The sequence below is a fragment of the Phocoena phocoena genome, chromosome 21 (assembly GCF_963924675.1).
Source record: "Phocoena phocoena chromosome 21, mPhoPho1.1, whole genome shotgun sequence".
In the NCBI taxonomy this organism is placed as follows: Eukaryota; Metazoa; Chordata; class Mammalia; order Artiodactyla; family Phocoenidae; genus Phocoena; species Phocoena phocoena.
The window spans coordinates 12,613,696-12,640,795 of NC_089239.1; the positions used below are offsets into that span (position 1 = coordinate 12,613,696).

Below are 27,100 nucleotides of genomic sequence, written 5' to 3' on the forward strand. Positions count from 1 at the left end.
TATCTCTGGAGCTAGTATGTGTTAAGGGTGTTCTTGTTAGTAGGCTACACCACTAGTGTCTGTCCACGTGACTGGATGAGAGAAAGGCTGATTTTCTTCGCTTTCTAGAGGTCTTGGCCGGTTCCCTGTTCTGATCCATGTTTGATTGCAAGATCACCTTTCATAAAGGGTGAAGGAGTGGGGATTGTGGGGAATAATCCTTTGTGAACCTTCGCTAGAATCTTTTCCTTTGTGACGCTTATGTAGAATTTTGGCACCTCTTAATTTGGATTGTGATCTAATGCTTGAACTAAGCAGTTGATAGGTATCAGGAGGCCCAGGAAACATATTATGAAATGGTATGAAAAATATATCTTTGCATATATTTCTCTGTGTGTGGGCACCATAGCTTTCCTTTGATATCCAGTATGAGTTCTACTGGAAAGGTTAATCAATGTGTGTGTATGTTTGGGGAAAAGGGTTGAAAGGAGGAGGAAGGAAAAGGAATATGTTACTAGTAGTATAACAATATATGATGTCTTAAACCATTGGTAGTAATACTGTGGAGCAATAGCCAGTGAGTGATAGTGACTGTTTTAGGCTATCAGTTGTAGGGATAGCCATGCAATAGTTGGTTTAAAACTTTCATAAGTTTCTCCCAAAGCCAAAGATTCTAATTTAGAGAATATCATTCAATTCACAGAAGTGTATAGGAAAAACACTTTAAAAAATAGATACTTGGCAAGAGCTTAACCAAATGTTAACAGAAATTGTTGTTTGGATGTTATTAAGCTTTTCAGAAACACACAGGCTTTAAGTTGCGAGGAAAATGTATATTAGAACCTACAAAATAAATATTTTTATATTGCATAAAACCCAAAATTGTTAATTCATTTTCTCTTTTGGGTAACCTGCCAAATTGAGATGGAAATCTGTTGTGAGTGTGACCAAAAATATATCTTTATTCAATTTCATGTAATAACTTTTAAATAGTTTTACTGCCATTGCCTCTTATGTATTTATTGACCTTTTGTTTAATAACTTTGGGTTGATTTTAGGCCACCAGCAAAATGGAAATGAAAAAGACTGCTAAATACAAGATGCTATGGAAAATGAACTCAACTACTGAACCTTTATTTGTTACTGGTATAGATGTCAATCCCTTGAAAAAATTCACCATTCCCAAGATCAGGAGGACAGCTGAGAAAGGTAATATTTCTATGGAAGATGGGATTATTTCTTAACTGTTACTACATTTCTCTGATTCTTAGTTAATGCTCGTCTTCTTTTTGTATGTGTGTGTGTATGTTACGCGGGCCTCTCACTGTTGTGGCCTCTCCAGCCGCGGAGCACAGGCTCCGGATGCACAGGCTCAGTGGCCATGGCTCACGGGCCCAGTGGCTCCGCGGCATGTGGGAACTTCCCAGACTGGGGCACGAACCCGTGTCCCCTGCATCGGCAGGCGGACTCTCAACCACTGCGCCACCAGGGAAGCCCTCGTCTTCTATTTTGACTCTACATAAAATTAGGTTGACTCTACATAAAATTAGGTTAAGTCAGGCTTTTAATTCCTTAAATACACATGTACTTTTGGTTCCACACAAAATAAAATAGACACGTCTCCTATCCCTCCCACTAAGTACACCTAAAAACACTGGACGTCATACATAAAACAAACATAAGAAGACTTTGAAAGGTGGAGAGAAGAAGATGGATCAGTGTGGGACCCTGGGAGTTACGGAGTGATGTAGCATTAAGTTCTCTGGATTTTCTGTTTGTTTCCTCCACATCTCAGATTGGGTGACCACAACCCAGGAATGCCAACTTTTACAAACACAAAAAGCCCTAAGAAAAGTCTGTTCTGTCTTGCCAGGGACTGGGAATGGGGTATCCTAGAATGATAGAAACCTATTTGACAGTGAACATGCTATTCCTGCAAAACACTAGGGGGAATAAAAAGAAATAGGCCCTACACCTTTGTCAGCAGAGACTAAGTGGAGGGCCTAGACTTCCACCTGTGTCTCTCCCCTTCCACCTGTGCCTCTCCCCTTCTTGGAACTTCATACGTTCCTTTCTCTGCTATCCCATGCCCCTTCAGTGTCAGTGGGTTTCCACTCTTGCCTTGTGGTGATGAGTTGCCTCGTCTCAGTGGGAGTAGAGTCAGTGAAGGCCAAGTGGGGAGCCTAGACTCTGTCACACACACCAGTAACAAAGCATCTGTCCCCCTCCCACAGTGTCAGTGGAGGCTGAGTCAGGAGCATGGACTTGCACCCCTTTCTCATGGTAACAAGACAGCCACCCCTCCCCCCCCAACAATGGTGTCCATGGAGACCTTGTAGAGAGCCAGGACATCCTGGTGGTAAAGAGTCAGAGTCTTCCCCACCCCCAGCCTTTCCCTACTGGCACAGTCCCTTGCTGGCTTAGTTTTAGTAGAGGCTTGTTAAACCACAAGATTGAATATGATCTAGAGTCTCTTAACAATATCCGAAATGACCAAGATATTTTAAAAAATCACTCATCATACCAACAACCAGTAAAATCCCAACTCAAATGAGAAAAGATGAATCAACAGATGCCAACATCACAATAAAACATGTTGGAATTATCTGACAAGGTTTTTAAAACAGCCATCGTAATGATGTTTCAACAGGCAATTACAAACACTCTTGAAACAAATGAAAAAATGGAAAATCTCAACAAAGAAATGGAAAATGTAATAAAGAATTAAGTAGAAGTTTTGGAACTGAAAAAATACAATATTTGAAATAAAAAACTGATTGGATGGGTTCCAGAGAAGAATCAAGAAGACTTTGGAAAGAAGCAGTGGATTTGAAGATGTAATAACAGAAATTACCCAGCCTAAACAACAGAGAACACATCAAATTAACCGAGCCTCAGGAACCTGTGGAATAATAATAGAAGATCTAATGTCTTTGTCCTCAGAGACCCAGAAGTAGAAGAGAGCATAGAGCTGAAAGAGTATTTGAATAAATACTGGCTGAAAATTCCCCAAACTTGGCAAAAGACATAGACCTGTACAATCAAAAGGTTGAATAAACCCTAAACACGATAAACCCAGAGAAGTCTATGACAAGGCACATCATAATCAAACTTCTGAAAACTAAGAACAGAAAAAATCTTGAAAGCAACTAAATGTTACTTATAGGGGAAAAAATTGAATGACAGGAGATTGCTCATTAGAAACCATGGAGCCCAGGGGAAGTGGCACAACATTTTTTAAGTGCAGAAAGAAAAGAACTGTCCCCAGAAAAAATATTCTTCAGGAATAGAACTGAAGTAGACATTCTCAGATGAAGTAAAACTAAGAATTTTTTATTGGTAGATCTTAGTTTAGAATGGCTAAACAAAGTTCTCCAAATAGAAAATGACAAAAGAAAAAAGCTGGGAACATTTGTAATGACGGAAGAACGAAGGAGAGTAAAAATATAGGGAAATACAATAGACAGTCCTCCTCTTGAGTTTTTAAATTATGTTTGACAGTTGGAACAAAAAGTATGACATTCTTCAATGTGATTCTTGGTATATGTAGAGGAGGTATTTAAGGCAATTATAAAGTGAGATGTTACCATTGAAGGGAACTGGGTGAATAGGATATAGGATCTCTCTCTATTATACATCACAACTTCATATGAATCTGCAGTTATCTCAGAATTAAACGTTTTTTATAAAAACACGATAAATAAATCAAAATGCCATTTTAAAAATGTTCAAGTAACCCACAGGAACTGTTGGAAAAGAAATCTCCAGGCCCAGATGGTTTCTCTGGAGAATTCTACTCAACATTAAAGAAAAGAGCTAATACAAATTCTTTACAATTTCTTCCACAAAATAGCAGAGGAGAGAATAATTTTATCAGGACAATATTACCCTGGTACCAAAGCTAAATTAATACAAAAAAAAAAGAAAACTACAGACCAATATCCATCATGAGCCTTGACACAGAAATCCTATACAAAATATAAGGAAATTGTATTTAGCAAGGTATAAAATCAATTATATACTATAACTAAGAGAGTTTTATTCAAGGGATGCAAGGCTGGTTTGGTACTTGAAAGTCAGTCTGTATTCACAGGATAAATAATAGTAATCACATGATCATATCAATTTTTGCAGAAAAAGCACTTGACAAAAAAGTCATTCATGATAAAGACTCAGCCAACTAGGAATAGAGAACTTCCTCAGCTTGATAAAAAGTATATAAAAAATACCCATAGCTAACATCATGCTTAATGATGAACAACTGAATGTTTTCTCTGTAGGGAAAGAAGGCAAGAATGTTCTCTTTTACCACTCTTACTATCAACATAGTACTGGAAATTCTAACCAGCACAAAAAGTCAGGGAAATGAAATAAAAAGCATAGAGCATAGAAATTAGAAAGGAAGAAATAAGACTGTTCCTGTTTGAAGGTTACACAATGGTCTACATAGAAAATCCCAAGGGACCTACAAAAAAGAAAAAGAAGAAAACCCTGGAACTAACAAGTTAAGCAGGGTCACTGAATACAAAATCAAAATACAAAAATAAATTGAATTTCTATATACTAGCAAAGAACCCATGAAAATCAAAATGATAATACCATTTCTAATAGCTCAAAACATGAAATACTTATGTATAAAACTAATAAAATATATACAGGATTTTTATGCTTTAAACCACAAAGTGCTGATGAAAGAGATCAAAGAAATTCTAAGTTATTGGAGAGGTATACTGTGCTTATTTTATTTATTTATTTATTTATTTATTTATTTTTTGCGGTATGCAGGCCTCTCACTGTTGTGGCCTCTCCCGTTGCAGAGCACAGGCTCCGGACGCACAGGCTCAGCGGCCATGGCTCACGGGCCCAACCGCTCTGCGGCATGTGGGATCTTCCCGGACTGGGACACGAACCCGTGTCCCCTGCATCGGCAGGCGGACTCTCAACCACTGCGCCACCAGGGAAGCCCTACTATGCTTATTGATTAGAAGACTCAACATAATGAAGATGTCAGTCCTCCACAAATTTATCTGTAGATTTATTGCAGTTTCTATCAAAATCCCAGCAAGACCTTTTGTAAATAAATAAGCTTGTTCTCAAATTTACATGAGAAGGGACTTCCCTGGTGGCCCAGTGGTTAAGAATCCTCCTGCCAATGCAGGGACACAGGTTCGAGCCCTGGTCTGGGAAGATTCCTACATGCTGCAGAGCAACTAAGCCCTTGTGCCACAACTACTGAGCCTGCACTCTAGAACCCGTGAGCCACAACTACTGAACCCACGAGCCACAGTTACAGAAGCCTGCGCACCTAGAGCCTGTGCTTTGCAACAAGAGAAGCCACTGCAATGAGAAGCCCGTGCACCACAAGGAAGAGTAGCCCCCTCTCACTGCAACTAGAGAAAGCCCACGTGCAGCAATGAAAACCCAACACAACCAAAAATAAATAAATAAAATTTAAAAATTTACATGAGAAGACAAAGAAACTAGAATAGCGAAAACAGTTTTGAAATAGAAGTGTTTAGAATTACTGTAGCCAATACTAAGGCTTACTGTGTAACTACAATAATCAAGACACTGTGGCATTGACAAAGATAGACACTTAAATCAGTGGGACAGAATGGAGATTCCAGAAATAGACCTACACAAATATGCTCAGTTGGTTTCCTTTCAGTTGATTTTTAACAAGGGTATATTGAGTGGAGGAAAGGTAGCCTTTTCATCAGATATCATGGAGCAATTGAAAGCTATCCATAGGCAAAAAAAAAAAAAAAAAAAGAATTTCACCCAAACTTCACACAAAAATTAATTCAAAATGAATCCCAGGAAACTGTAAGACTTTTAGAAGAAAACATCTCCAGGATCTAGGGTTAGATGAAGAGTCCTTAGCATGATGCCAGAAGCACAATCCAAAAAAAAAAATGTGGTAAACTGGACTCCATCAAAATTTAAAACTTTTATTTTGTGAAAGACTCTGTTAGGAAGGTGAAAAGACAAGCTACGAGTGGGGGGAAGCATTTACATATCATAAATCTAACCAAGGACTCTCATCTAGAACATATAAAGCACCTTCAAAACTCAATAGTAAGGGAAAAGAGAGTGTTACATCCAAGCAGAAAACAGGCAAAGACACGAACAGCCATTTCACTAAAGAGGTGTGGATGGCAGATAAGCACACAAAGAGATGCTCATCATAGCCATTGAGGAAGTGCTAATCAGAACCACAGCGAGGTGTCACTTCATGCTTGTTACAACGGCTAAAATAAGAATAGTAATGCCAAAAGCTAGGAAGAATATGGGGAACCCAAATCAGTCATGCAACCGATGGTCAGGTAACAAAAACAGTTTGATGGTTTCTTAAAAGACTAAACATGCAACTACCATATGACCCAGCAATTGCACTTTTGGACATTTATCCCAGAGAAATGAAAACTTAAGTCCAAACAAAAATGTTTATAGCACCTTTATTTGTAATAGCCAGAAATTGGTAATCACCCTGATTTCCAGTGAGTGAGTGGTTAAAGTATGATGCATCCATACCATGGGATACTTATCAGCAGTTTTAAAAAATGAGTTACTGGAACAACAACAGCTTGGTTGGATCTCAGAGGGAATATGCTGAATGAAAAAAGCCAGTCTTGGACTTCCTTGGTGGCGCAGTGGTTAAGAATCTGCCTGCCAATGCAGAGGACACAGGTTCGAGCCCTAGTCCTGGAAGATCCCACATGCTGCGGAGCAACTGAGCCCTCAAGCCACAACTACTGAGCCTGTGTGCCACAACTACCGAAACCTGCGTGCCTAGAGGCAGTGCTCCACAACAAGAGAAGCCACCGCAATGAGAAGCCCGCACACCACAACAAAGAGTAGCCCCCACTCGCCGCAACTAGAGAAAGCCCACGTGCAGCAACGAAGACCCAACGCAGCCAAAAATAAATAAAACTAAATAAATAAATTTATAAAAAAAAAAAAAAAAAAGAAAGAAAAAAGCCAGTCTCCACAGGTTGAAGTACAAAATTCCATTTACAAAACATTCTTGAAATGATAAAGGGTACAGAGATGGAGAACAGATTGGTAGTTTCCAGGACTGAGAGGAAGAGAAGAGGTATGGGGTACCAGTATGACTGTATGTAAAGGAGTAGCATGAGAGGTGGAAAAGTTGTGTATCTTGATTATAGTGGTTGTTACATGAATCTACACATGAGATAAAATTGCATGGAACTACCCACACACACATAACTGCACATAAAACTGGTACAATGTTAATGAGGACTATGGATTATACCAGTGTCATTTTTCTGGTTTTGATATTTTATTATAATTACATGTTTCCACCGGGGAGTTTGGGTTAGGGGTATACAGGGCCTCTATAAGAATGTTGTGTGATCTATATTCACTTCAAAATAAGAAGTTAAACACAGGCATACATGCACAAAATCATATATCTTATGAAATGATCAAAATTTGTAACAATTAAATTGTTTAAAATATTAAAGCGAAAATTAGTTTTACTTGGATTAATTTTATTTCAATTTAATAATAGAATTTAAGATGGGAAGGGGATGAAGAATGAGGTTTTTTTGATAAACAGAGGATTGTAATATTTTGTATTAGTTTTGCCATTGTAACTTATTCTGTTGATTGTTAAATACAAAGGACTATTGTTATGTTAATTAGATTCATATACATGGAAATTTGTTTAAATTATATATATCATTGTTCCTCATTATTCACAGATTCCATATCTGCAAATTCTCCTACTTGCTAAAATTTGCTTGTAACCCCCAGCATCAGTACTCAGCAGCAGTGCTTTCACAGTCATTTGCAGACACGTGCGAGTGGTGAAAAATTTGAGTCACTTGATGCACACGTTCCTAGATGAGGCCAGATGAAACGGAGCTCTGCATCTTGTTCCAGCTCTCATTATAAATGTGTCCATTTAGTCACCTACTTAGTGCTGTGTTGTTTGCATTTTTGTCGGTGATGTCTGCGTTTAAAATGGTCTCCACCATATCATGCTGAAATGCTGTCTGGTGTTCCTAAGCTCCAGGAGTCTATGATGTGCCTTACAGAGAAAATATGTGTCACAAAAGCCACACTGTAAGGTAAGTTATAGTGCTGTTGACCAACAGTATGGAACCTTCAGGAAAAGGAAGAGGAAATTTGCCAGTTTGTACATCAAGCCTCTCCAGAAAGTGTTAAAGGAACATTTGTGGTTCCTTTCCTGTGGAAAGGATGGAATCTACATTTATAGATTCATGAAATGACCACCAATAAAAAGCTTGTGACGGGCTTACCTGGTGGCGCAGTGGTTGAGAATCTGCCTGCCAACGCAGGGGACACAGGTTCGAGCCCTGGTCGGGGAAGATCCCACATTCCGCGGAGCACCTAGGCCCGTGAGCCACAGCTACCGAGCCTGCGCATCTGGAGCCTGTGCTCTGCAACAAGAGAGGCCACGACAGTGAGAGGCCTGCATACCGCGATGAAGATTGGCCCTTGCTCGCCGCAACTAGAGAAAGCCCTCGCACAGAAACGAAGACCCAACACACAAATAAATAAATAGCTTGTGGGCAGCATTGTTGTGAGGCAAAAAGCCAAAGAGACTTACAGTCATGGTCCCCAGGGGCAGGAAAATGTTAGGTCCCTCTTGGCTAGTGCTGGCTGACTCACACATTTCAAAAGGTGATAACGGATGCAGGTAGGCAGGTTCTGCAGAACAGGAGGCTGGGGGAGAATTTTAAAGACACCTGCTAAGTGTTATACAGGAAAAGGTTATGTGGCAAGTTTCCATCCCTGATGAGACTGGCTTGTTTTACCGGGATGTTGGCAAACAAACTTACTGCAGATGGCATTCCAGTTGTCAAAAATGTGACCAGAGGCTGACAGGAACGTAGCCCTGTATTTCTCCTAAGATTAATAGTTCAGTATTCACTAATTCACTCTTGGCAGCAACTTTAATAGTCTATACCTTCGCCAAATAACAAGAATCAACTGTATTCCCCAGTTTCCTCCGAGTCCTCTTCCTTGAGGGTTTTATTCTTTTATGCATCTACTTAATATAGCAATGCTTAAAACACTGCTTATTGTCTTCTCAAAGTGTGCCTCTTGGTCATGCCACCACGTCAGCCAAGAGTTTACAGCGATGTTCTGGTATTTTTGCAAGTCAAAATAACCAGTTTACTAGTATATAGGTTGCCTTATTTGGGGGAAATTCAAGAAATATTCATGCACTAACAGTAGCTACCAGGTTTGTGTAGCACTGTATGTTATAGAGTCTGTACATCTTAAGTTGAAAACAAGTCACCTGAATTCTAGTACTATCTAGTATATCTGCGTCAACTTTTAAGAACTCCCTATAGGTAGTGGAGAAAAGCAAGTTTCATATTTTCATTTATACGAGGTATAGGAAGTCTGTATTACTGTTATAGAATCTTAAATATAAATGCCTCCAGATGGTTAAAGAAAATTCCAAATATTTGTTTATTTTGTGTCTTATATTGATACACAGTTGTGATTGTGCAGGTGTACGATAATGTCATTTTATTATTTATTTATTTGGCTGTGTTGGGTCTTCGTTGCTGTGCACGGGCTTTCTCTAGTTGCGGCGATTGGGCTTCTCATTGCGGTGGCTTCTCTTTGTTGCGGAGCACAGGCTCTAGGCACACAGGCTGCAGTAGTTGTGGTGCACCGGCTCAGTAGCTCCGTGGCATGTGGGATCTTCCAGGACCAGGGCTCGAACCGGTGTTGCCTGCATTGGCAGGCAGATTCTTAACCACTGCGCCACCAGGAAGTCCCAACAATGTCATTTTAAACACAAATAACCACTTGCCCTTTTCTTTATTTTTAGTTTACTTGTCACCTTGTTGCACCAATACTAGAGAGTATAATTTCATACACGATACTCTTAATCAGTGCCGGCTTGATGTAAGCTGTGATCTACAGTCTTCATGGCAGTTTGGAGATACAAAACTGATTCACAATGAAGAGCTGGAAAAAAATTTTACTTCTAAGAGGTAAGTTACTGTGACCTAAGGAAGTTTGAGATTTTGTTTGTTTTTGATGTGAGGTTTTATACGAATCTGTTATTTCTGCCACTTGAGATTTGATAAGTATTACTAAGAAAATAAGTACAGAGGTGTTTTATTCCTTATTTTGTTGCCATCTCATAGCCTTCTGTAATAGTAAAAAGCTAAGTGTGGGATTTGGTTAGTAATTCCTGCACATTAATGTAGCCAGACTTCGGACACTCCCTTCTTTTTTAATCTTTGTAAGTTTTTCAGAAGCATACATCAGCACATTTATTAAGGAGCCATTTTGTAGATCCTTGTGCCTCCTGCATAATATAAAATAGCGCTTAAAATATTTAGAAAGGAATTTTTTTTCTTGACTCAATCCTTCAGAGACTGAGTTGATGTTCTAATTTGGCGGAGTTGTATCTGCCTATTTCCAACTACTCCACAAGAGCCACAATTTCTGACACTTTTAAAAAGTACCCCTTCTGGTTTTTGGGAAGGCACATTCCATTATGTTAGTTAATTAATTAATTAATTAATTAATTATTTTTGGCTGCGTTGGGTCTTCGTTACTGCGCGCGGGCTTTCTCTAGTTGCGGCGAGCAGGGGCTACTCTTCGTTGTGGTGCATGGGCTCCTCATTGTGGTGGCTTCTCTTGTTGTGGAGCACAGGCTCTAGGCACATGAGCTTCAGTAGTTGTGTCATGCAGGCTCAGTAGTTATGGCTCACGGGCTCTAGAGTGCAGGCTCAGTAGTTGTGGCACACGGGCTTAGTTGCTCCATGGCATGTGGGATCTTCCTGGACCAGGGCTCGAACCCATGTTCCCTGCATTGGGAGACAGATACTTAACCACTGCACCACCAGGGAAGCCCCATTATGTTATCTTAGTAAGAAAAAATAAGAGCACATGCAGAGTTCTCATTGTAAACATTTTGTATTTAATACGTTTAGATCTTGTGTGAACACAGTTTTAGCATTTTCATTTTCTGAACTTGCCTCCTTCACCATTTTGCATTTTTAACTTAGAACATAACTATAGTTTGATGGACCCACACTTAGAACTCATTTTGGAATGTTTTTGGTCTCTTTTTTTTTGTTTTAGAATTAATGCCTCTTGACTCAGACATGCTATCCCACTTGTTGTCTGTTGGGGAGAATTGGTGAGAATGACAGAATTAGTTGATGGCATATTTTTTCATCTAAAAATCACAGTTTTGAGCAAAAGTAGAATGGACTGGCCATACACTGCCCCTTCCAGATTGAAATAGTAGTGTGATCAAAAATGAATTCCTGCATTGTTCCTTGATTTTGGTTATATTAGGCATTTTTAAATTGTGTCCTTTTTCATAATGCCCCCTGACACTTAATTTTCAACCATTTATTTCTCCCTGTTAACATTACAGAAAAGTTAGAACAACTACCCAACAATACAAGACTTGATAGAACATTCTGAATGACTAATGTGTATAGGATTTATTGGTTTCTTAGGTGTCTGCCCAATTAGACAAACTCATTTATCTCCCATAGTACTTTATACTCGTTTTACACGACTTACCACACTATGTTGGTTTTGTCTGATTCCCTTACTACATTATGAGTTTTATCTTGTTTTTTGTGTCCGTAGTATGGAACCGAGTCTGGCAACACAGTGAGCACTTAACTGTTAAATTAAGTTACATTTTTATTTCATTGTTTTAAATCAATGAAGGTAGAAAGTATCCTTAAGTAGTCTTAGGCACAGGTAAAAAAAAAATAAAAGGAAAAGTCAGAATTGGTTAGCAGAAGAGAAAAATAGGATGGAGAGATGAAAAGAGAAAGTATTAATAACATTGACTGCCTCTAGCTTTTCTTTTTATTGTTCCCCTTAGAGGAGTTTATAAATCTGTGATCTCAGCAAAAGCAAGTAGCTCCAGAAAGATACCAATCTCCACTTCTTTGTTGTTGTTGTTGTGTTGGCCATGCTGCACAGCTTGCGGGATCTCATTTCCCCAACCAGGGACTGAACCCAGGCCACACAGTGAGAGCCCAGAATCCTAACCACTAGGCCACCAGGGAACTCCCCAGTCTCCACTTTTTATCCACATCGCACCTACCACTTCTTAAGTGTGAAATCAGCAAAAACACGTTAACCATCTAAACATCTGTGTATTAAGTCATTCATTGAGCATTTGAGTGCCTACTGTGTCAGATGTTGTATTTGATACCCTCAGAGAAAAATGAATGTTTTCTCCTCAGCCTTAAAGAGTTTACATTCCAGTGGAGAAGACATACAGCTAAATATAAAATAACGTTATAGTAAGAGGTAGGTGCATAGATGAGGGATTGAGTATTCTTCGTAAGAGTCTTGAGAGATGTTCTGAAGAGTTAAGAACTTGAGCTGGTCTTAATGGGTAAAAGAGAACTGAATTCACTTCTTCTTAAGTATATTGTGCTATTTGTATCAGTTTGACCCTTTTTTATTTTAAGATAACTTACCTTTAAACATTTCAAATTTATGTGAAAGGGTATCATTTTAAAAATTGTCAGTACCTGTCTTGACACTGTGGTTAAATTTGTACTTGGCATCTCAGTTTACATTCTACCCCAGATGAGTGGACTGAGCCATCCATGCTTAATTTCATCTACTTTTATCAATGATTGGTTTGGGGAGAGGGTACAGAACTAAATCAGTTTGGGCCAGTGACACACTGAGGACAGATTGGCTTGTGGGCAGGGGGGGCGTCTCTGGAAAAGAGAAGCCAATCTGCTGTGAACAAGGAAGCATGTTGCTCAACCTGTTGATGGCAGCACTCTTGGAATAATGATGACACCAGTTGGATGACCCTCGAGGTGATGACAGCAAAACAGAGAGATGGAAAAAACCTGAATCCTTGAAAACATCTGGAGCTGTGGAATAGGTCAACTGATAAAGGCTGCCTGATTTCTGAATTTCTTGTTGTAAGAAGTTAACTCGGGACTTCCCTGGTGGTGCAGTGGTTAAGAATCTGCCTGCCAATGCAGGGGACATGGGTTCAAGCCCTGGTCAGGGAAGATCCCACATGCTGTGGAGCAACTAAGCCCGTGCGCCGCAGCTACTGAGCCTGCGTGCCACAGCTGCTGAAGCCCATGAGCCTAGAGCCCGTGCTCCACAAGAGAAGCCACCACAATTAGAAGCCCGCGCACTGCAACGAAGAGTAGCCCCCGCTCTCCGCAACTAGAGAAGCCCGCACGCAGCGACGAAGACCCAACGCAGCCAAAAATAAGTAAATAAATAAATGTATATAAAAAAAGAAGAAGTTAACTCAATTTTAAGCCAGTTTGAATGGTTTTCCATACTTGAAGTCGATAGCATTTAAACTGGTATTGAACTTGGTACTGGTGTTGAACTTGGTACTTCCACTTGCTAGTGGAAGATTCTAAGATATGGATTTAACTTGGAAAGAGGGCAGTAAGGATGTCTCACTGTTCCTAAATGGGAAGTTGATGATATGTGGGGGCACAGACCATATATTTTATGAGGCTGTGGTTTGGGGGGAACTTGTACAAAAAAATTCAGGATATTGAAGTGCCCTGCCCATTTCCTGCTTAGATCCAAGAGGCCTTTAAAATTCAGATTTGGTTAAAAAAAGAAAATCCTTTGTACTTATGGCCTAGTTTTACAGATCAGCTTTGCAAGATTAGCTTGAAGTAAAGAATTCATCTTTTCCAAAGTTAGTGTGAATATGGGTTTGAAAGAAAGGAGATTTAACAAGAGAGAAGTCTGAGGCACAAATCTGTTGCCTTCAGCCTTTCCCAGATACCTCCTTTTAAGCATTTTCTACCTGGTAAATGGAACTGCTCAACTTAGCGCAATAAAGATATATTTTAAATGCAGTCTGGGGAAAGAAATGGATAGTTTCAAATTGTAATGCAGTGGGTAATGACCATTCTAAATTCAGGGCCTTGGGAAATGGGAGGGTCTCAGAGGCTTGTTGCCAGGAGACTGAAATTCCTAATGACAACCATTGTCTAAACAAGATCATGCTGTGGTTCCTAGCCTTTGGAATTTTGAGGGCCAAGAATCCTAGCTATTTCTTTCTAGAAGGATATACTTTGTGCTAAGGGCCAGTTAACACTGACCATTGTGTCATTCTTCACTTCTCTAAATTTAGTTGTGGTTACCCTACGTTTTCTTCACCAATTTATTTTTCGTGTAGGTAACCTAACCTTGTAACCATACGCTGCCTAAATGGATGTTGACTACATGAGTCTACCTCCAGACCCGCTCTAAGGGAAGGCGTGTTACTCACATCATTGATCTGAAGTTAGATGCAGTAACTCGATGAGACTGGATGGTCCCCATTTTGTGAGGTGGATTGACCTGCTCCGTGTGAGCATGAGCATTTTTGAAAGTGTAAGTGTTGGAGGAAGGGCGTGACTAAAGGAGAGCCAGACGAGTGGGCTGCAGCCTCCCTAATAGTTCTAGACTGTCTCGTGTAATTAGTCTAAACTATTCTTTGTCCCATTCCCCTTGCCTTTGTTGGTTTACTGATGTACAAGCATAGTCAATATGGTTCAGTATAACACGGTATGAGGCTTTCTTAGAAATCCTGGGAAGGTGAAGTCAGTGTCTCTATTGGTGTCTGTGGGCAAGGGAGCAGGTAGGCCTAGTTGCTGCTGGCAGCTCTCTTATGACCACAAGAGGAGCCAGGCAGAGATAAAGATAAAGCTATGGACAGCAGTGTAGAGAGTCAAGGAAAAGAAACTTGAGTTCCTAATATTGTTGAGGGACTAAATAAGTTCAGATTCTTCCTGTGGTAGCCAGCATAATGCTCCCCCAAAGATGTCCACACTCTGATCCCCACAGCCTTTAACCTAACAAAAAGGACTTTGCAAATGTGATTGAGGTCACAGACCTTGAGTTTGGGTGATTACTTTGGGTAATCTGGGTGGGCCAGATTAATGATATGAGCTCTTAATCATAAAAACTTAAGAGGAAGACTGAAGAGTGAGAGACTGAAGGAAGAAAGAAAAGTATGAGAGGGATTCAGCTTGCCTTTGCTGGCTTTAAAGATGCAGGAAAGGTGTTATGAACGCAGGTATTGTCTGGAATTTGGGGATCGCTTTTGGCTAACAGCCAGCAAGGAAGTGGGATCTCAGTCCTCCAACTGCAGGTGATTGAATTCTGCCAACAAGGAAAGAGATCCTCCCCTAGAGCCTAAGAAGGAAACGCAGTCTAGATGACACCTCGATTTTAGCCCCATGAGACCCATGTCAGACTTATGACCTACACAACTGTATGTAGCAAATCCTGTATCTCCATTTTTGGGGGGCCATTTACTGGAGGTTTACTGTGTTTCTTTGGTGGAGTCACGTTTCCCTGATTCTTCATGGTCCTTTAGCCTTGCATAGGTGTCTGCACATTTAAAGAAGAGACTTTATGGACTGACTTTGCTAAGAAAAGACTTTCACCTGGGGTGGGGACATGCCGGAGAGTGCTGTGACCCTGGGTTAGTGCTGCAGGTGCCAAGTGGAGGGGCATGTGGTGGCTACATGTCTTGGGGATCACGGTGTAACTCAGTAGATCAGGCCATTGGGATCCACAACATCGACAATTTGTGTGGTCTTTGGCAAGCACTGCCAGGGGTCTGCAGAGGTTACAATGGCTGTTGGGGTTCTCAGCAGCACCTCCAGGTCCATAAACTAGGGAGAGGACCAGAGTACGCAGCAGTAGTGGCCCAAGCTGGTTTGTATGCACACGCTCGGCTGTGCGGGCCAGTTGCAGGTGCCTGAGTTGTGACAGGGCTGGTTATAAACACACATGTATAGTTGCTTTACAATGTTGTGTTAGTTTCTCCTGTACAGCAAAGTGAATCAGCTATATATGTACGTATATCCCCTCTTTTTTGGATTTCCTTCTCATTTAGGTCACCACAGAGCATTGAGTAGAGTTCCCTGTGCTATACAGTAGGTCCTCATTAGTTATCTATTTTATGCATAGTGTCAATAGTGTATATATGTCAATCCCAATCTCCCAATTCATCCCACCCCTCCTTTCCCCCTTGGTATCCATATGTTTGTTCGCTACATCTGTGTCTCTATTTCTGCTTTGTAAATAAGGTTGTCTATACCAATATTTTCAGATTCCACATATATGCATTATCATATATTCCACAAATATACGATACTTGTTTTTCTCTTTCTGACTCCCTTCACTCTGTATGACAATCTCTAGGTCCATCCACGTCTCTACAAATGACCCAGTCTCATTCTTTTTTTACAGCTGAGTGATATTCCGTGTGTATCTGTACCACATCTTCTTTATCCATTCCTCTATTGGTGGACATTTACGTTGTTTCCAATAAAAACTTTTTAAAAAACAAAGAAAAAATTTTAAAAAAGAAGACGTAAACTGTGTATCAACAACCCCATAAAAATTGAAGCTAGGCCCGCTTTCTTAGTGTAGCAGAAAAAGCCTTGTACTAGAAGCCAGAGACCAAATTTCTACTCCTGGTTCTGCCACTACATAGTTATGTGATCCTGGATGAGCTATTTTGACATCTTGGCCATTGTTTTTCTCATCAGTGATACTTATTTAACCTTTGGGGTCAGGGAGCCCTCTGAGAATTTGATGAAGCTATAGCCCCTCTTCCCAGGGAAGTGCACATCAACACAGAGCTTTGCACAGAATTTTAAGGTTTTGGGGCTCCCCACAATAGCCAGCCTGGGACTTTTCCTGTGTAAGTGAACCCCAGGTCAGGAACTCATGGACAGGAGGATCATTACAGCCTCTTCCAGCTCTAGTGGACTCAGCTTTGTGAATCTGCGAGCAGAAGACGATGCTGAGGAAGTTACTTGAGAAAAAAGAGGAATAAGGAAGAAGAGGAGCAAAGGGAAAGGAAAAGAGAAGTTCTGTTTCTTAGTAACTCAAAAAATATCTAAGAATCCACTTGTTAGATGAACACTTACGTGAATTAAATGCAATATAATTAAATTTCATGTTAGAAAGGAAAATGTAACATGTTAACTCATTTTAAAGTTATACTCTCTTGGGAAAAATAAGATAACTTACAGTGAATAAAATAAAGAAAGGAAAATGGAAGCAAAAAGCATTTACTGTAACTAAACGATTATCTCAAAATGTGATTAAATACTTAGAATTCTATGATTAAAAAGAAATCAAATAAACACACATGTAGCAATGGAGGCCAGGGCAGATATCAAGGCAAGTGCCAATGGCAGGTGCACTGACAGCTTTGGTGTGGTCCTGGCTGTTGGTGTGCATTACTATGACTGCTGGGTCTTGCCATGGACATGTAGCTGTGGAGGCCTGATGGGGGCCAGGGGTATCCATCACTGTGGAAGGGCTAGCTGCAGGTGAGCCTAGTGGTGCAGGCCAGTGACAGAAGACAGGGCTGGATGTGGGCCTACATGCTGCTGTAGGGCCTTGGTTATCAGCAGGGTCTTGCCATGGTACACACACAGGAATTTAGGTTGGTGACAGGTGTAAGTGCGCAGCCCTACCACTCATTCATTGTGCTTTGCTAACTTATATAACATCTCATCAATATGAGTTTTATCTAAGTCTTTTACATTTACAGTTGTCCCTTGGTACCCATGGGAGACTGGTTCCAGGACCTGTCCCAAATACCAAAATCTGCGGATGCTCAGGTCCCATAGTTGGTTCTCCATATCCACGAGTTCTGCATCCTCAGATTCAACCAATCATGGATTGTAAGTTAAGTTTGCAGTCCATGGTTGGTTGAATCCATGGATGCAGAACCAACCGATACAGAGAGCCAACTGTATATTTATTGAAAATATTCTGTGTACGGGAATCCCCTGGCAGTCCAGTGGTTAGGACTTTGTGCTTTCACTGCCGAGGGTGCAGGTTCAGTCCCTGGTCGGGGAACTAAGATCCTGTAAGGCACGCACGGTGGCACGGCCAAAAAAAAAGACAAAAGACTATTGGGATTCATTTTACCTATTGTCTCTGAAATGGTATTGTTGAAACTCAGAGCCACTGTCATTTAACAAGTTAACATAGATCCTAGTGTCTGAGTAACTTTGAAAGTCAACCCTTTACAAACCTTTTTAGACCTAGAAGTAGTTCTAAAGGCTAATTTTTAATTGGTAATTTTGATTATGTAAATCATATTTAGTCCTAAATTTTTTTCAAGTGTAATTCTGAATATAAATTGAAAAGTACAAAGTTTTTAACAGTATTATTACTAACACAAACCTCCAGGGAATATTTTCTACTTGAATTTATAAAGGTTTTTGGAGCCCTGGATCGGATCTTTATTAAGTTGTATTTTTTTCATTCTACTCAGTCCATTAACAGGATATAATGTTCAGCCAATAAGATGACTAGGTAATACAAAGAATTATTTGGTCCAGAATGTCAACGGCACCACTGCTCTAGGGTTTACTTTACAGGCATACCTCGGAGGTATCACAGCTTCAGTTCCAGACCACAATAAAGAGATTCACACAATGTTTTTGGCTTCCCAGTGCATATAAAGTTATGTTTACATTATAGTATAAGTGTGCAATAGCATTAAAAAAACAATGTACACACCTTAATTTAAAAATGCATTATTGCTAAAAAATACTAACCATCATCTGAGCCTTCAGTGAATCATAGTAGTAACATCAAATATCACAGATCACAGATCACCATAACAAATATAATAATAATGAAGAAGTTTGAAATACTGCGAGAATTACCCAGATGTGACACAGGGACACAAAGTGAACAAATGCTGTTGGAAAAATGGTGCCAATAGACTTACTTGACGCAAGGTTGCCACAAACCTTCAGTTCCTAAAAAATGCAATATCTGTGAAGCCCAATGCAGTGAAGTACAATAAAATAAGGTATGCCTGTATACATCTTTATCACAACACACCTTCACATAATGTGATTCACGTGTGCTGTAAGAACCTTACAACCGTATATTTTGATTTCCTCCCTCCCTCTCATGCTTTGTGCTTTTGTTGTGGGAGTCCTTCCAGATCCCAAGAAAAACCACATGAGAACTTAGGAAAACAGAAAAAAGTATTGTAATTCTTCCGTGAGAATTAAACCTTGACAGTCAACATGGAGATCTTAGCGGTTTACAGAGTCTAACGTCAAGCTAAAAACAAGAGCAGGAAATGATGACGGTGGAGCTGAAAGTTAAGGCTGACATTTCCAGAACTGAGAGAAATGGTCATGATCTCATCGGTTAGTCTTGCTTGTTATTGTTGCCATGTGTTTTGTTGCCATGGGCCTGTCTACTGTAAAGGTGAATTATTTTTGCAAATAAATATGAATACACTAATGTGCATAGTATACTTATACAAATTCTTTGAGTGGTGTTCCAGGAAATAATAAATACAGGTAGCATGTGGTCTTCAAGAGCAGCTTTCCTTTTGTGGTACGCACATTACTTTCTCGATTCTGTAGCTTCTCCATTGCTGATAATCTTTTGGAATCACACTTGTGTCACAGTGATTGAACCTCTCTGTCCTCATCACCTGCCGTGGTAGTTGCTGCCGCTGCTGCTGCTCCTGAGCGGGCCATGTAGAACTCCCTTCCCTGGTGCACCAAGTGGAGGAGAAGGATAGGTGTTTTATATGTTTCAGTGGTTCTCGTGGAATGTGGGTAAAAGTTCAACAGTGTCTGTACTTTAGATTATAACCTTTTCTGAGAATGATTTATAATTTTCATAGTGCCAGGATAGGAGCCTGTAATCAAATTCTAGCTTGCTTCTCCCAGCTGTGACCTAGATCCCTGGAGAATAGAGAATGGCCCTAATAATTGACCATGTATAAGTGTATTGTCTATGTGTCCCTCTCTGTGTATATTTAAGAAACGCATGTCCTTCCCTCTGTAACACAAATAAGAACTTTAGCTCCAGAACTTAAGGGACAAGAATTTGCACGACTCTGTCACTTTACTATTTTGGCAAGTTTTAACCCTCTGAACCTCATATTTCTCATTTTAAAAATGTGTGTAACAATGACAATAAGTAACAATAATAGCAGTAATTCAATTCTTGGGGATTTGAGAACAAAATGCATGTAACGGTTAAGTCTTAACAGTGCTGGGGACATTAGCATTCAGGAAATGTTAGCCCTTATTTCCATTGGCCTACACAAGTAGTTATTGAACTATTTCCTGAATTCTTTCCTTAGATGATTTTTCAGCCTAACTTGTTACCATAGGATAGTTACCATAACTGTAGCAAGCTAGCTCAAGTATTCATCTTCTTGAAAATTCTGTTGATGTTCTCATTTAATTACATGCTGTTTGCTTTAGGTCAGAGATGCGTGGGAGTGGAAGACACGGCAGAGAACTTGAAGAACATTTCTGCTTTTTAGCACTTCCTCAGAGTGATGTGGCTGAGATATATCAGAATGGAATAAGTACCAGAACATCTACATTGAAGATACTAGGCAACCCTCTTCTTGGAATTTATATATTTAGACATGTTGATGTGGCCTTGAATTTTGCTCACAGTAGAAGCGTTACTGTAGAAAGTATTATAATTTTTAAGGTTGGTAGCACAAAACAAATACTAAATATTATATTCAGTTTGCTTTAAATTGACCTAAATGTATTTTTTTTGTATTTTACTTTCAATATGAATTATTAATGTTTTAAAGTTGCATTGTATAAAATAAATATTAATTATTTATTACTATCATCATCATCATTTGAAATTTTCCCCACCCTTTTTTTTTTTTTTTTTTTTTGCGGTACACGGGCCTCTTACTGTTGTGGCCTCTTCCATTGCGGAGCACAGGCTCCGGACGCGCAGGCTCAGCGGCCATGGCTCACGGGCCCAGCTGCTCCGCGGCATGTGGGATCTTCCTGGACCGGGGCACGAACCTGTGTCCCCTGCATCAGCCAGCGGACTCTCAACCACTGCACCACCAGGGAAGCCCCAAAATACATTCTTTATATATTATGTAACTTGCTTTTTTCATTGATTATAAAATCAACATTTTCCATGTCATTAAATAAATATTCTTCTGTAATATCCTTTTGAACGACTACATAGTATTCCACTGTACAACTCTACCATAAATTTGTGCAACACATTTTTTAATGTTGGAATATAAATTACTTGGTTTTCTTATTTTTGTACTTTTAAATACTACTTTGATTATTCATGTAGGTACATTTTACACACACCTGTGATTATTTGCTAAGAATTAATTGATTAATTCCTATGTGTCAAATTAGGAGTCAGAGGTATGTGTACAGTTTCACAGCTTTCGATATGAAATGCCCAGTTGTCCTGAGAAAGGTGATACTAATTGACATTCCTTTCCACAGCCTGTGGGGGATGTCTGTTATCTCACATCATCACCAACTCTGTGTATTATATTTTTAAAAAGATATTTGCCAGTCTTAACATGTGATAGTTTCTCATTGTTGGTTCAGTTTTTTATTCTTTTTCATAGTTATTGCTGAGCTTAACATTCTGCGTATATTCATTGACAATATTTAGTGAACTGCCTATTAATATCCTTTGCTAGTTTCTTGGTTTTTCCTTTCTTTGTTTCTAGTTGATTCATAAGCATTATCAATTCATTAAAGTGAATGTTGAGAGCTAGGCTCTTCTGTGTATAATGTTTTATCACTTATTGCTTTCTTTTTTAAATAAACATTTTATTTTGTAATAAATTGAAATTTACAGAAAAATTATGAAGGTAGTACAGAAAGGTCCTGTATACAATTTAGCCAGCTTCCCCTAATGTTAACATTCCATATAACTATAACACCTCTGTTAAAACTAAGAAACTGAAACTAAGTGTGTATGTCAATTATATCTCAATTTAAAAAATGATAATAAAATAAAATGAAAAGAAACTAACATTGGTACCGTACTATTTAATACAGACTATTCAGCTTTTGCCAGTTTTTCCACTAATGTTTTTTTCTCTTCCAGTATCCAAGTACAGGGTACCACATTACATTTAGTATTGTTTTCAATTTTGAATGGATTATTAGCATATTAAAAAATAAAAGTAATAGAATTGCTGACTGAAATAAAATTTGTGGTTGTTTTCATATTAATTGCACTTTTTCCCCACCTTTTATCACTTAATTAGTTCATGGTTTTTAAAATTTTTATACTCATTTGTTTTCAGTGTACAGAAGTTTTGGAATATTTTACAGTGAAATTTGTTTTTAGTTCATGGTTTTTTGGCAATATGCTTAGAAAAGAATCCTCACTTGGAGGTTAGATATTTGCTTGTATTTCTTTCTACAGTGTTTATATTACTTAAATGTTTACCTTGTTTAGTATTTATTTTGGTTTATAGGTCGAGAGGAATTTAATCTTTTTCAAGTTCACACCATTTATTGAATAATCTGGTTTTGCTTCATTTATTTCAAATGATGCTTTTAATATCATATTATGTTTTTATAGATGCTTGGACTTACCTGGGCTTTTTGTTTTGTGCAGCTTTTTCCCCCTCTCTGCCTTTTTTTGTGGTAGTACCGTTCTTTTAAAAAGTATTTAATATCTGGAAGTGCATGTCACCTTTCCTGTTCCATCATTTTCTATTTCTGACCCAAATTTTTTTCAAAAAATTGTTTCCAAAATTTTATATGTTATTCTTGTTTAGTCTTCCAGGGAAGTTTTTAAACTAAAACTCATTTCTACAAATGGATTTTCTGAAATTTTTATTGGAACTACTATAGTCTTTGAGTTTAATTTAAGGGGGAATTGACATAATTACAATAAGTCATGCCATTCATCTGGGACATGGATTATCTCTCCATTCGAATTTCTTTCCTTAAAAAAGAAGCTAGCTTTACTTTCCTAGTATGAGAGTTTAAAGTGTTTTGGTATATTTTAATTTAACTTCTTTTTGCCTTTTTTTTTCCAGGTTCTTTTTGGAAAAGTGAAGAAAATTCAGCCTTCAGTGGATAAAAACAAAGTTTCTTTGGATCCTTCTCCTAACTTTGACTGCCATATGTCAAGAAGTGTCCCCTCTTTGAAAGATACCATTGAACTACAAGCCTACAGTTCAGCAGTATGTTAACTTTTTGGTTCATTTGACAACTTGAAAGTCACATGCCTCACACTGTATGATATAAGCCTTAAAACAACTGCCCAAAATATTAAATGGAAATCTCTTACTTCATTCACCATAATATGACCTAAATAAATAGATAGTAAAAGCTGTTTTAATATTTGTGATCTCAGAACATTAATAAAGAGGCTTCCAGATTTACAGTTAACTTCGTTCTAAGTACAGTGGCTGCTTTTATTTAGATGTTTCATAGATTAATTCCTAACTTGCAAAACAAACAAGGCTACTTTGAAATGTTATTGATCTTCGCAAAAGGAGAAAAGGCTTATGTATTAGTCATTACATGGTAGACTAATTACTACACAGTAATTTTCTGTCATATGTTACTGAGACACTTAGTAGACCTTTAATCTTTTATAGAAGATTAAATTATGTAATACATACTATATATAATCATATATATGATTAAATGAGGATAAATATTTTAGAAATACCCCACATGTAAGATGTATTAAGCTATTGTTATTTTTCTAATTGACTTTTCCTCCCAAATAAAATATAGTGGTTCCCAGCATATGCAAACCATTGAAGTTTTAATGAAAAAATACTTTTTTATTTAAAAACAGATTGTGTCTGTTTCTGCTGATACTGGAAGCCTATCAAGGAAAAAATATGCTGTGGGGAAAAAAATTCCTCTTCGGGAAAACTAGGGTTGAAGAAGCCAGGGAGAGTGGGGCTGTATGGAAGCTGATTAATAAATAACAACATGCAGTTATCTAGATTTTTTAAAATAGGAGCTTATTCAAGTCTGCAAAAATTAATCAGCATAAAAATGTTCTCTTCCTTCTTTATCTTTTAGGTATACTTCTATGAATATAATAATCTTTCAAAGCCAGTAGATAAACCTAGGCAGTGTCTTCCATATGCAATAGTAACAGTAAAATTTATTGGTCAAAAAGTAGATAAAGGACACCTTATGACATCTTTGAGACTCCTCTCAACAGGATTTCCTAAGAGGGCTGGTAAGATACATATATTTTTCTACTTCAGTAGCATTTGTGCTGGTCTTACAACTTCTGAATATGATTTTCTAATACATTATGAATATCTAAGCAAATAGTTGTGCTTTACCTATTTTCGATTTTATATATCTAGAATTACATTGCAGCTATTTTTTTTTTTCTTTTTCTTTTTCTTTTTTTTTTGCGGTACGCAGGCCTCTCACTGTTGTGGCCTCTCCCGTTGCGGAGCACAGGCTCCGGACGCGCAGGCTCAGCGGCCATGGCTCATGGGCCCAGCCGCTCCGCAGCATGTGGGATCTTCCCGGACTGGGGCATGAACCCGTGTCCCCTGCATCGGCAGGCGGACTCTCAACCACTGCGCCACCAGGGAAGCCCATTGCAGCTATTTTCGTTATTTCTTTTGCTCAGTGTTATGTTTGTGTGATTCTTCCACGCTGATATGTATAACTGTAGTTTCTTCATTTTCACTCATATATTTGTATACACACATACACACACACACACACACACACACCATATTATTCAATTTTGTGACTATACACTATTCCTCTGGGGATGTTTTGACATTTTGTAGTTTTCTTCATATTCCAAATATTGCTGTTTTAAACATTCATGTACATATCTCAGTGCATATGTGCAAGAGTTTTTCTATAGCGTATACATCTACATCAGGAATGTGCAACTTAATCCAAAGACAATGTCAAACAGTTTTCAAAAGTGGTTGTGTCAGGTTACCTAATTACTCTACATCATTGCCAGTACATTTACTTCTGTTTTTAAAAAAATTTATTTATTTATTTATTATTTTTGGTTGCATTGGGTCTTTGTTGCTGCAGGTGGGCTTTCTCTAGTTGCGGTGAGCGGGGGCTACTCTTCATTGCGGTGCACGGGCTTCTCATTTGCGGTGGCTTCTCTTGTTGCAGAGCATGGGCTCTAGGCGCACAGGCTTCAGTAGTTGTGGCACACGGGCTCAGTAGTTGTGGCTCACGGGCTCTAGAGCGCAGGCTCAGTAGTTGTGGCGCACGGTCTTAGCTGCTCCGCGGCATGTGGGATCTTCCCAGACCAGGGCTCAAACCCGTGTCCCCTGCATTGGCAGGCGGATTCTTAACCACTGTGCCACCGGGAAAGCCCCATATACTTTAAAAAAAATGTTTCTGCCAGACTCACAGACTTCAAAAACAACTGTATGATTACCAAAGGGGAAAGGTAAGGATAAGTTAGGAGTTTGGGATTAACATATACAGACTACTATATATAAAATAGATAATGAACAAGGACCTACTGTATAGCACAGGGAGCTCTACTCGGTATTCTGTGATAACCTATGCGGGAAAAGAATCTGAAAAAGAACGGATATATTTATATGTATAACTGAATCACTTTGCTGTACACCTGAAACTAACACAATATTGTAAATCAACTATACTCTAGTATAAAATAAAAATTAAATTAAAAAAATGTTTCTGCCAGCCTAGTGAGTGTGATATGTTATCATTATCACCTCCAAAAAAGAGACTCTTTACCCATTGAAAGCTCTCATGTCCCTTTTCCCCTAAGCCCCCCACGACCCCTACACAGTCACTAATCTGCTTTCTGTCTCTATAAATGATCCTATCCTGGCCTGGCCATTTCATTAAGTGAAGTCATAAATAGTAGCCTTTCATGACTGGTGACTTTCACTTAACAGTGTTTTCAGGCTTCTTGCATGTTGCAGCATGTATCAGTACCTCGTTCCTTTTTATGGAAAAATATTCTGTTACATGTATACATTACGTTGTGTTTATCCATTCATCAGTTGACCATGTGGGTCACTTCCACCTTTTGGCAATTATGAATAATTATGCTAAGAGCATTCTTGAACAAGTTTTGGTGTAGACATGTGTTTTCTTTGCTCTTAGGTGTATAGCTTGTTCCTGAACCTCGGGGCAAAGTGTTCATCTTTCCCCAGTAAATATGATGTTAGCTGTGGGGGTTTTTTATGTCCTTTACCCTGTTGAGGAAGTTCCCTTCTATTCCTAGTTTGTTGAGTGTTTTTATCTTGAAAAGGGCAATTACTTACCCTTTAGAATCTTTGCTATCTAAAAGGTTTTTTAATATGAATCTTCTTGTGTATTTAGTGGGGTTGGACGTCTTTTTGTGTTTGTTGACAGTTTTTACTTAACCTGTGATTTTCTTGTTTAAGTACTTTGCCCAACTATCTATTGCATAGTCTTTTTATTAATCTTTTGAAGATATCTGTATATTCTTTATGTATTCCAATATATGTGTAATTATGTACTAAGTTTGTCTCATTCAGAATATGCTTTTCACCAGTTTATTTTTCTAAGTTTTACCATGGGTTTGACCTATTAAAATATTTAATGTGTATGTAATTGACATCATTTCTCATTTTTGGTTTTCTGACTTCCATCCATGCTTAAAAAGTACTTTCCTAGGGCTTCCCTGGTGGCGCAGTGGTTGAGGGTTCGCCTGCCGATGCAGGGGACACGGGTTCGTGCCCGGTCCGGGAAGATCCCACATGCCGCGGAGCGGCTGGGCCCGTGAGCCATGGCCGCTGAGCCTGCGTGTCTGGAGCCTGTGCTCCGCAGCAGGAGAGGCCACAACAGTGAGAGGCCCGCGTACCGCAAAAAAAAAAAAAAAAAGTACTTTCCTATCCCCAGGATTATAAAACTATCCCTCCATGTTTTCTTCCAGTATTTTTATGGCTTTATTTTTTAATGAATTTTGTTTTATTTCAGTATAAGGAGGTATAGGGATCCACCTTTCCTTTTTTTCTGTCCACTCCAGCTTAAGCACTACATCTCTATATTTTCTTTTTTCTTTTTTAATTTTATTTGTTTATTTTTGGCTGCCTTGAGTCTTTGTTGCTGCACGCGGGCTTTCTCTAGTTGAGGCGATCGGGGGCTACTCTTCATTGCGGTGCACGGGCTTCTCACTGCGGTGGCTTCACTTGCTGCGGAGCACGGGCTCTAGGCACGCAGGCTTCAGTAGTTGTGGCACATGGGCTCAGTAGTTGTGGCTCCCGGGCTCTAGAGCGCAGGCTCAGTAGTTGTGGCACATGGGCTTAGTTGCTCCGCAGCATGTGGGATCTTCCCGGACC

The 27,100-nt window shown here is 39.0% G+C and overlaps 1 protein-coding gene across 1 annotated transcript in view; it reads left to right on the plus strand.

The window, feature by feature from the left end:
• Positions 1 to 1,049: 1,049 nt before the first annotated feature.
• The window catches only part of TEX15 (testis expressed 15, meiosis and synapsis associated), a 40,040-nt gene continuing 13,989 nt past the window's right edge, over positions 1,050 to 27,100 (plus strand). Inside the window, 5 exon segments of the mRNA XM_065900077.1 lie at positions 1,050 to 1,188; positions 9,818 to 9,983; positions 20,247 to 20,484; positions 22,832 to 22,978; positions 23,838 to 24,000. Of these exon segments, the coding sequence (XP_065756149.1) occupies positions 1,050 to 1,188; positions 9,818 to 9,983; positions 20,247 to 20,484; positions 22,832 to 22,978; positions 23,838 to 24,000 (853 nt within the window).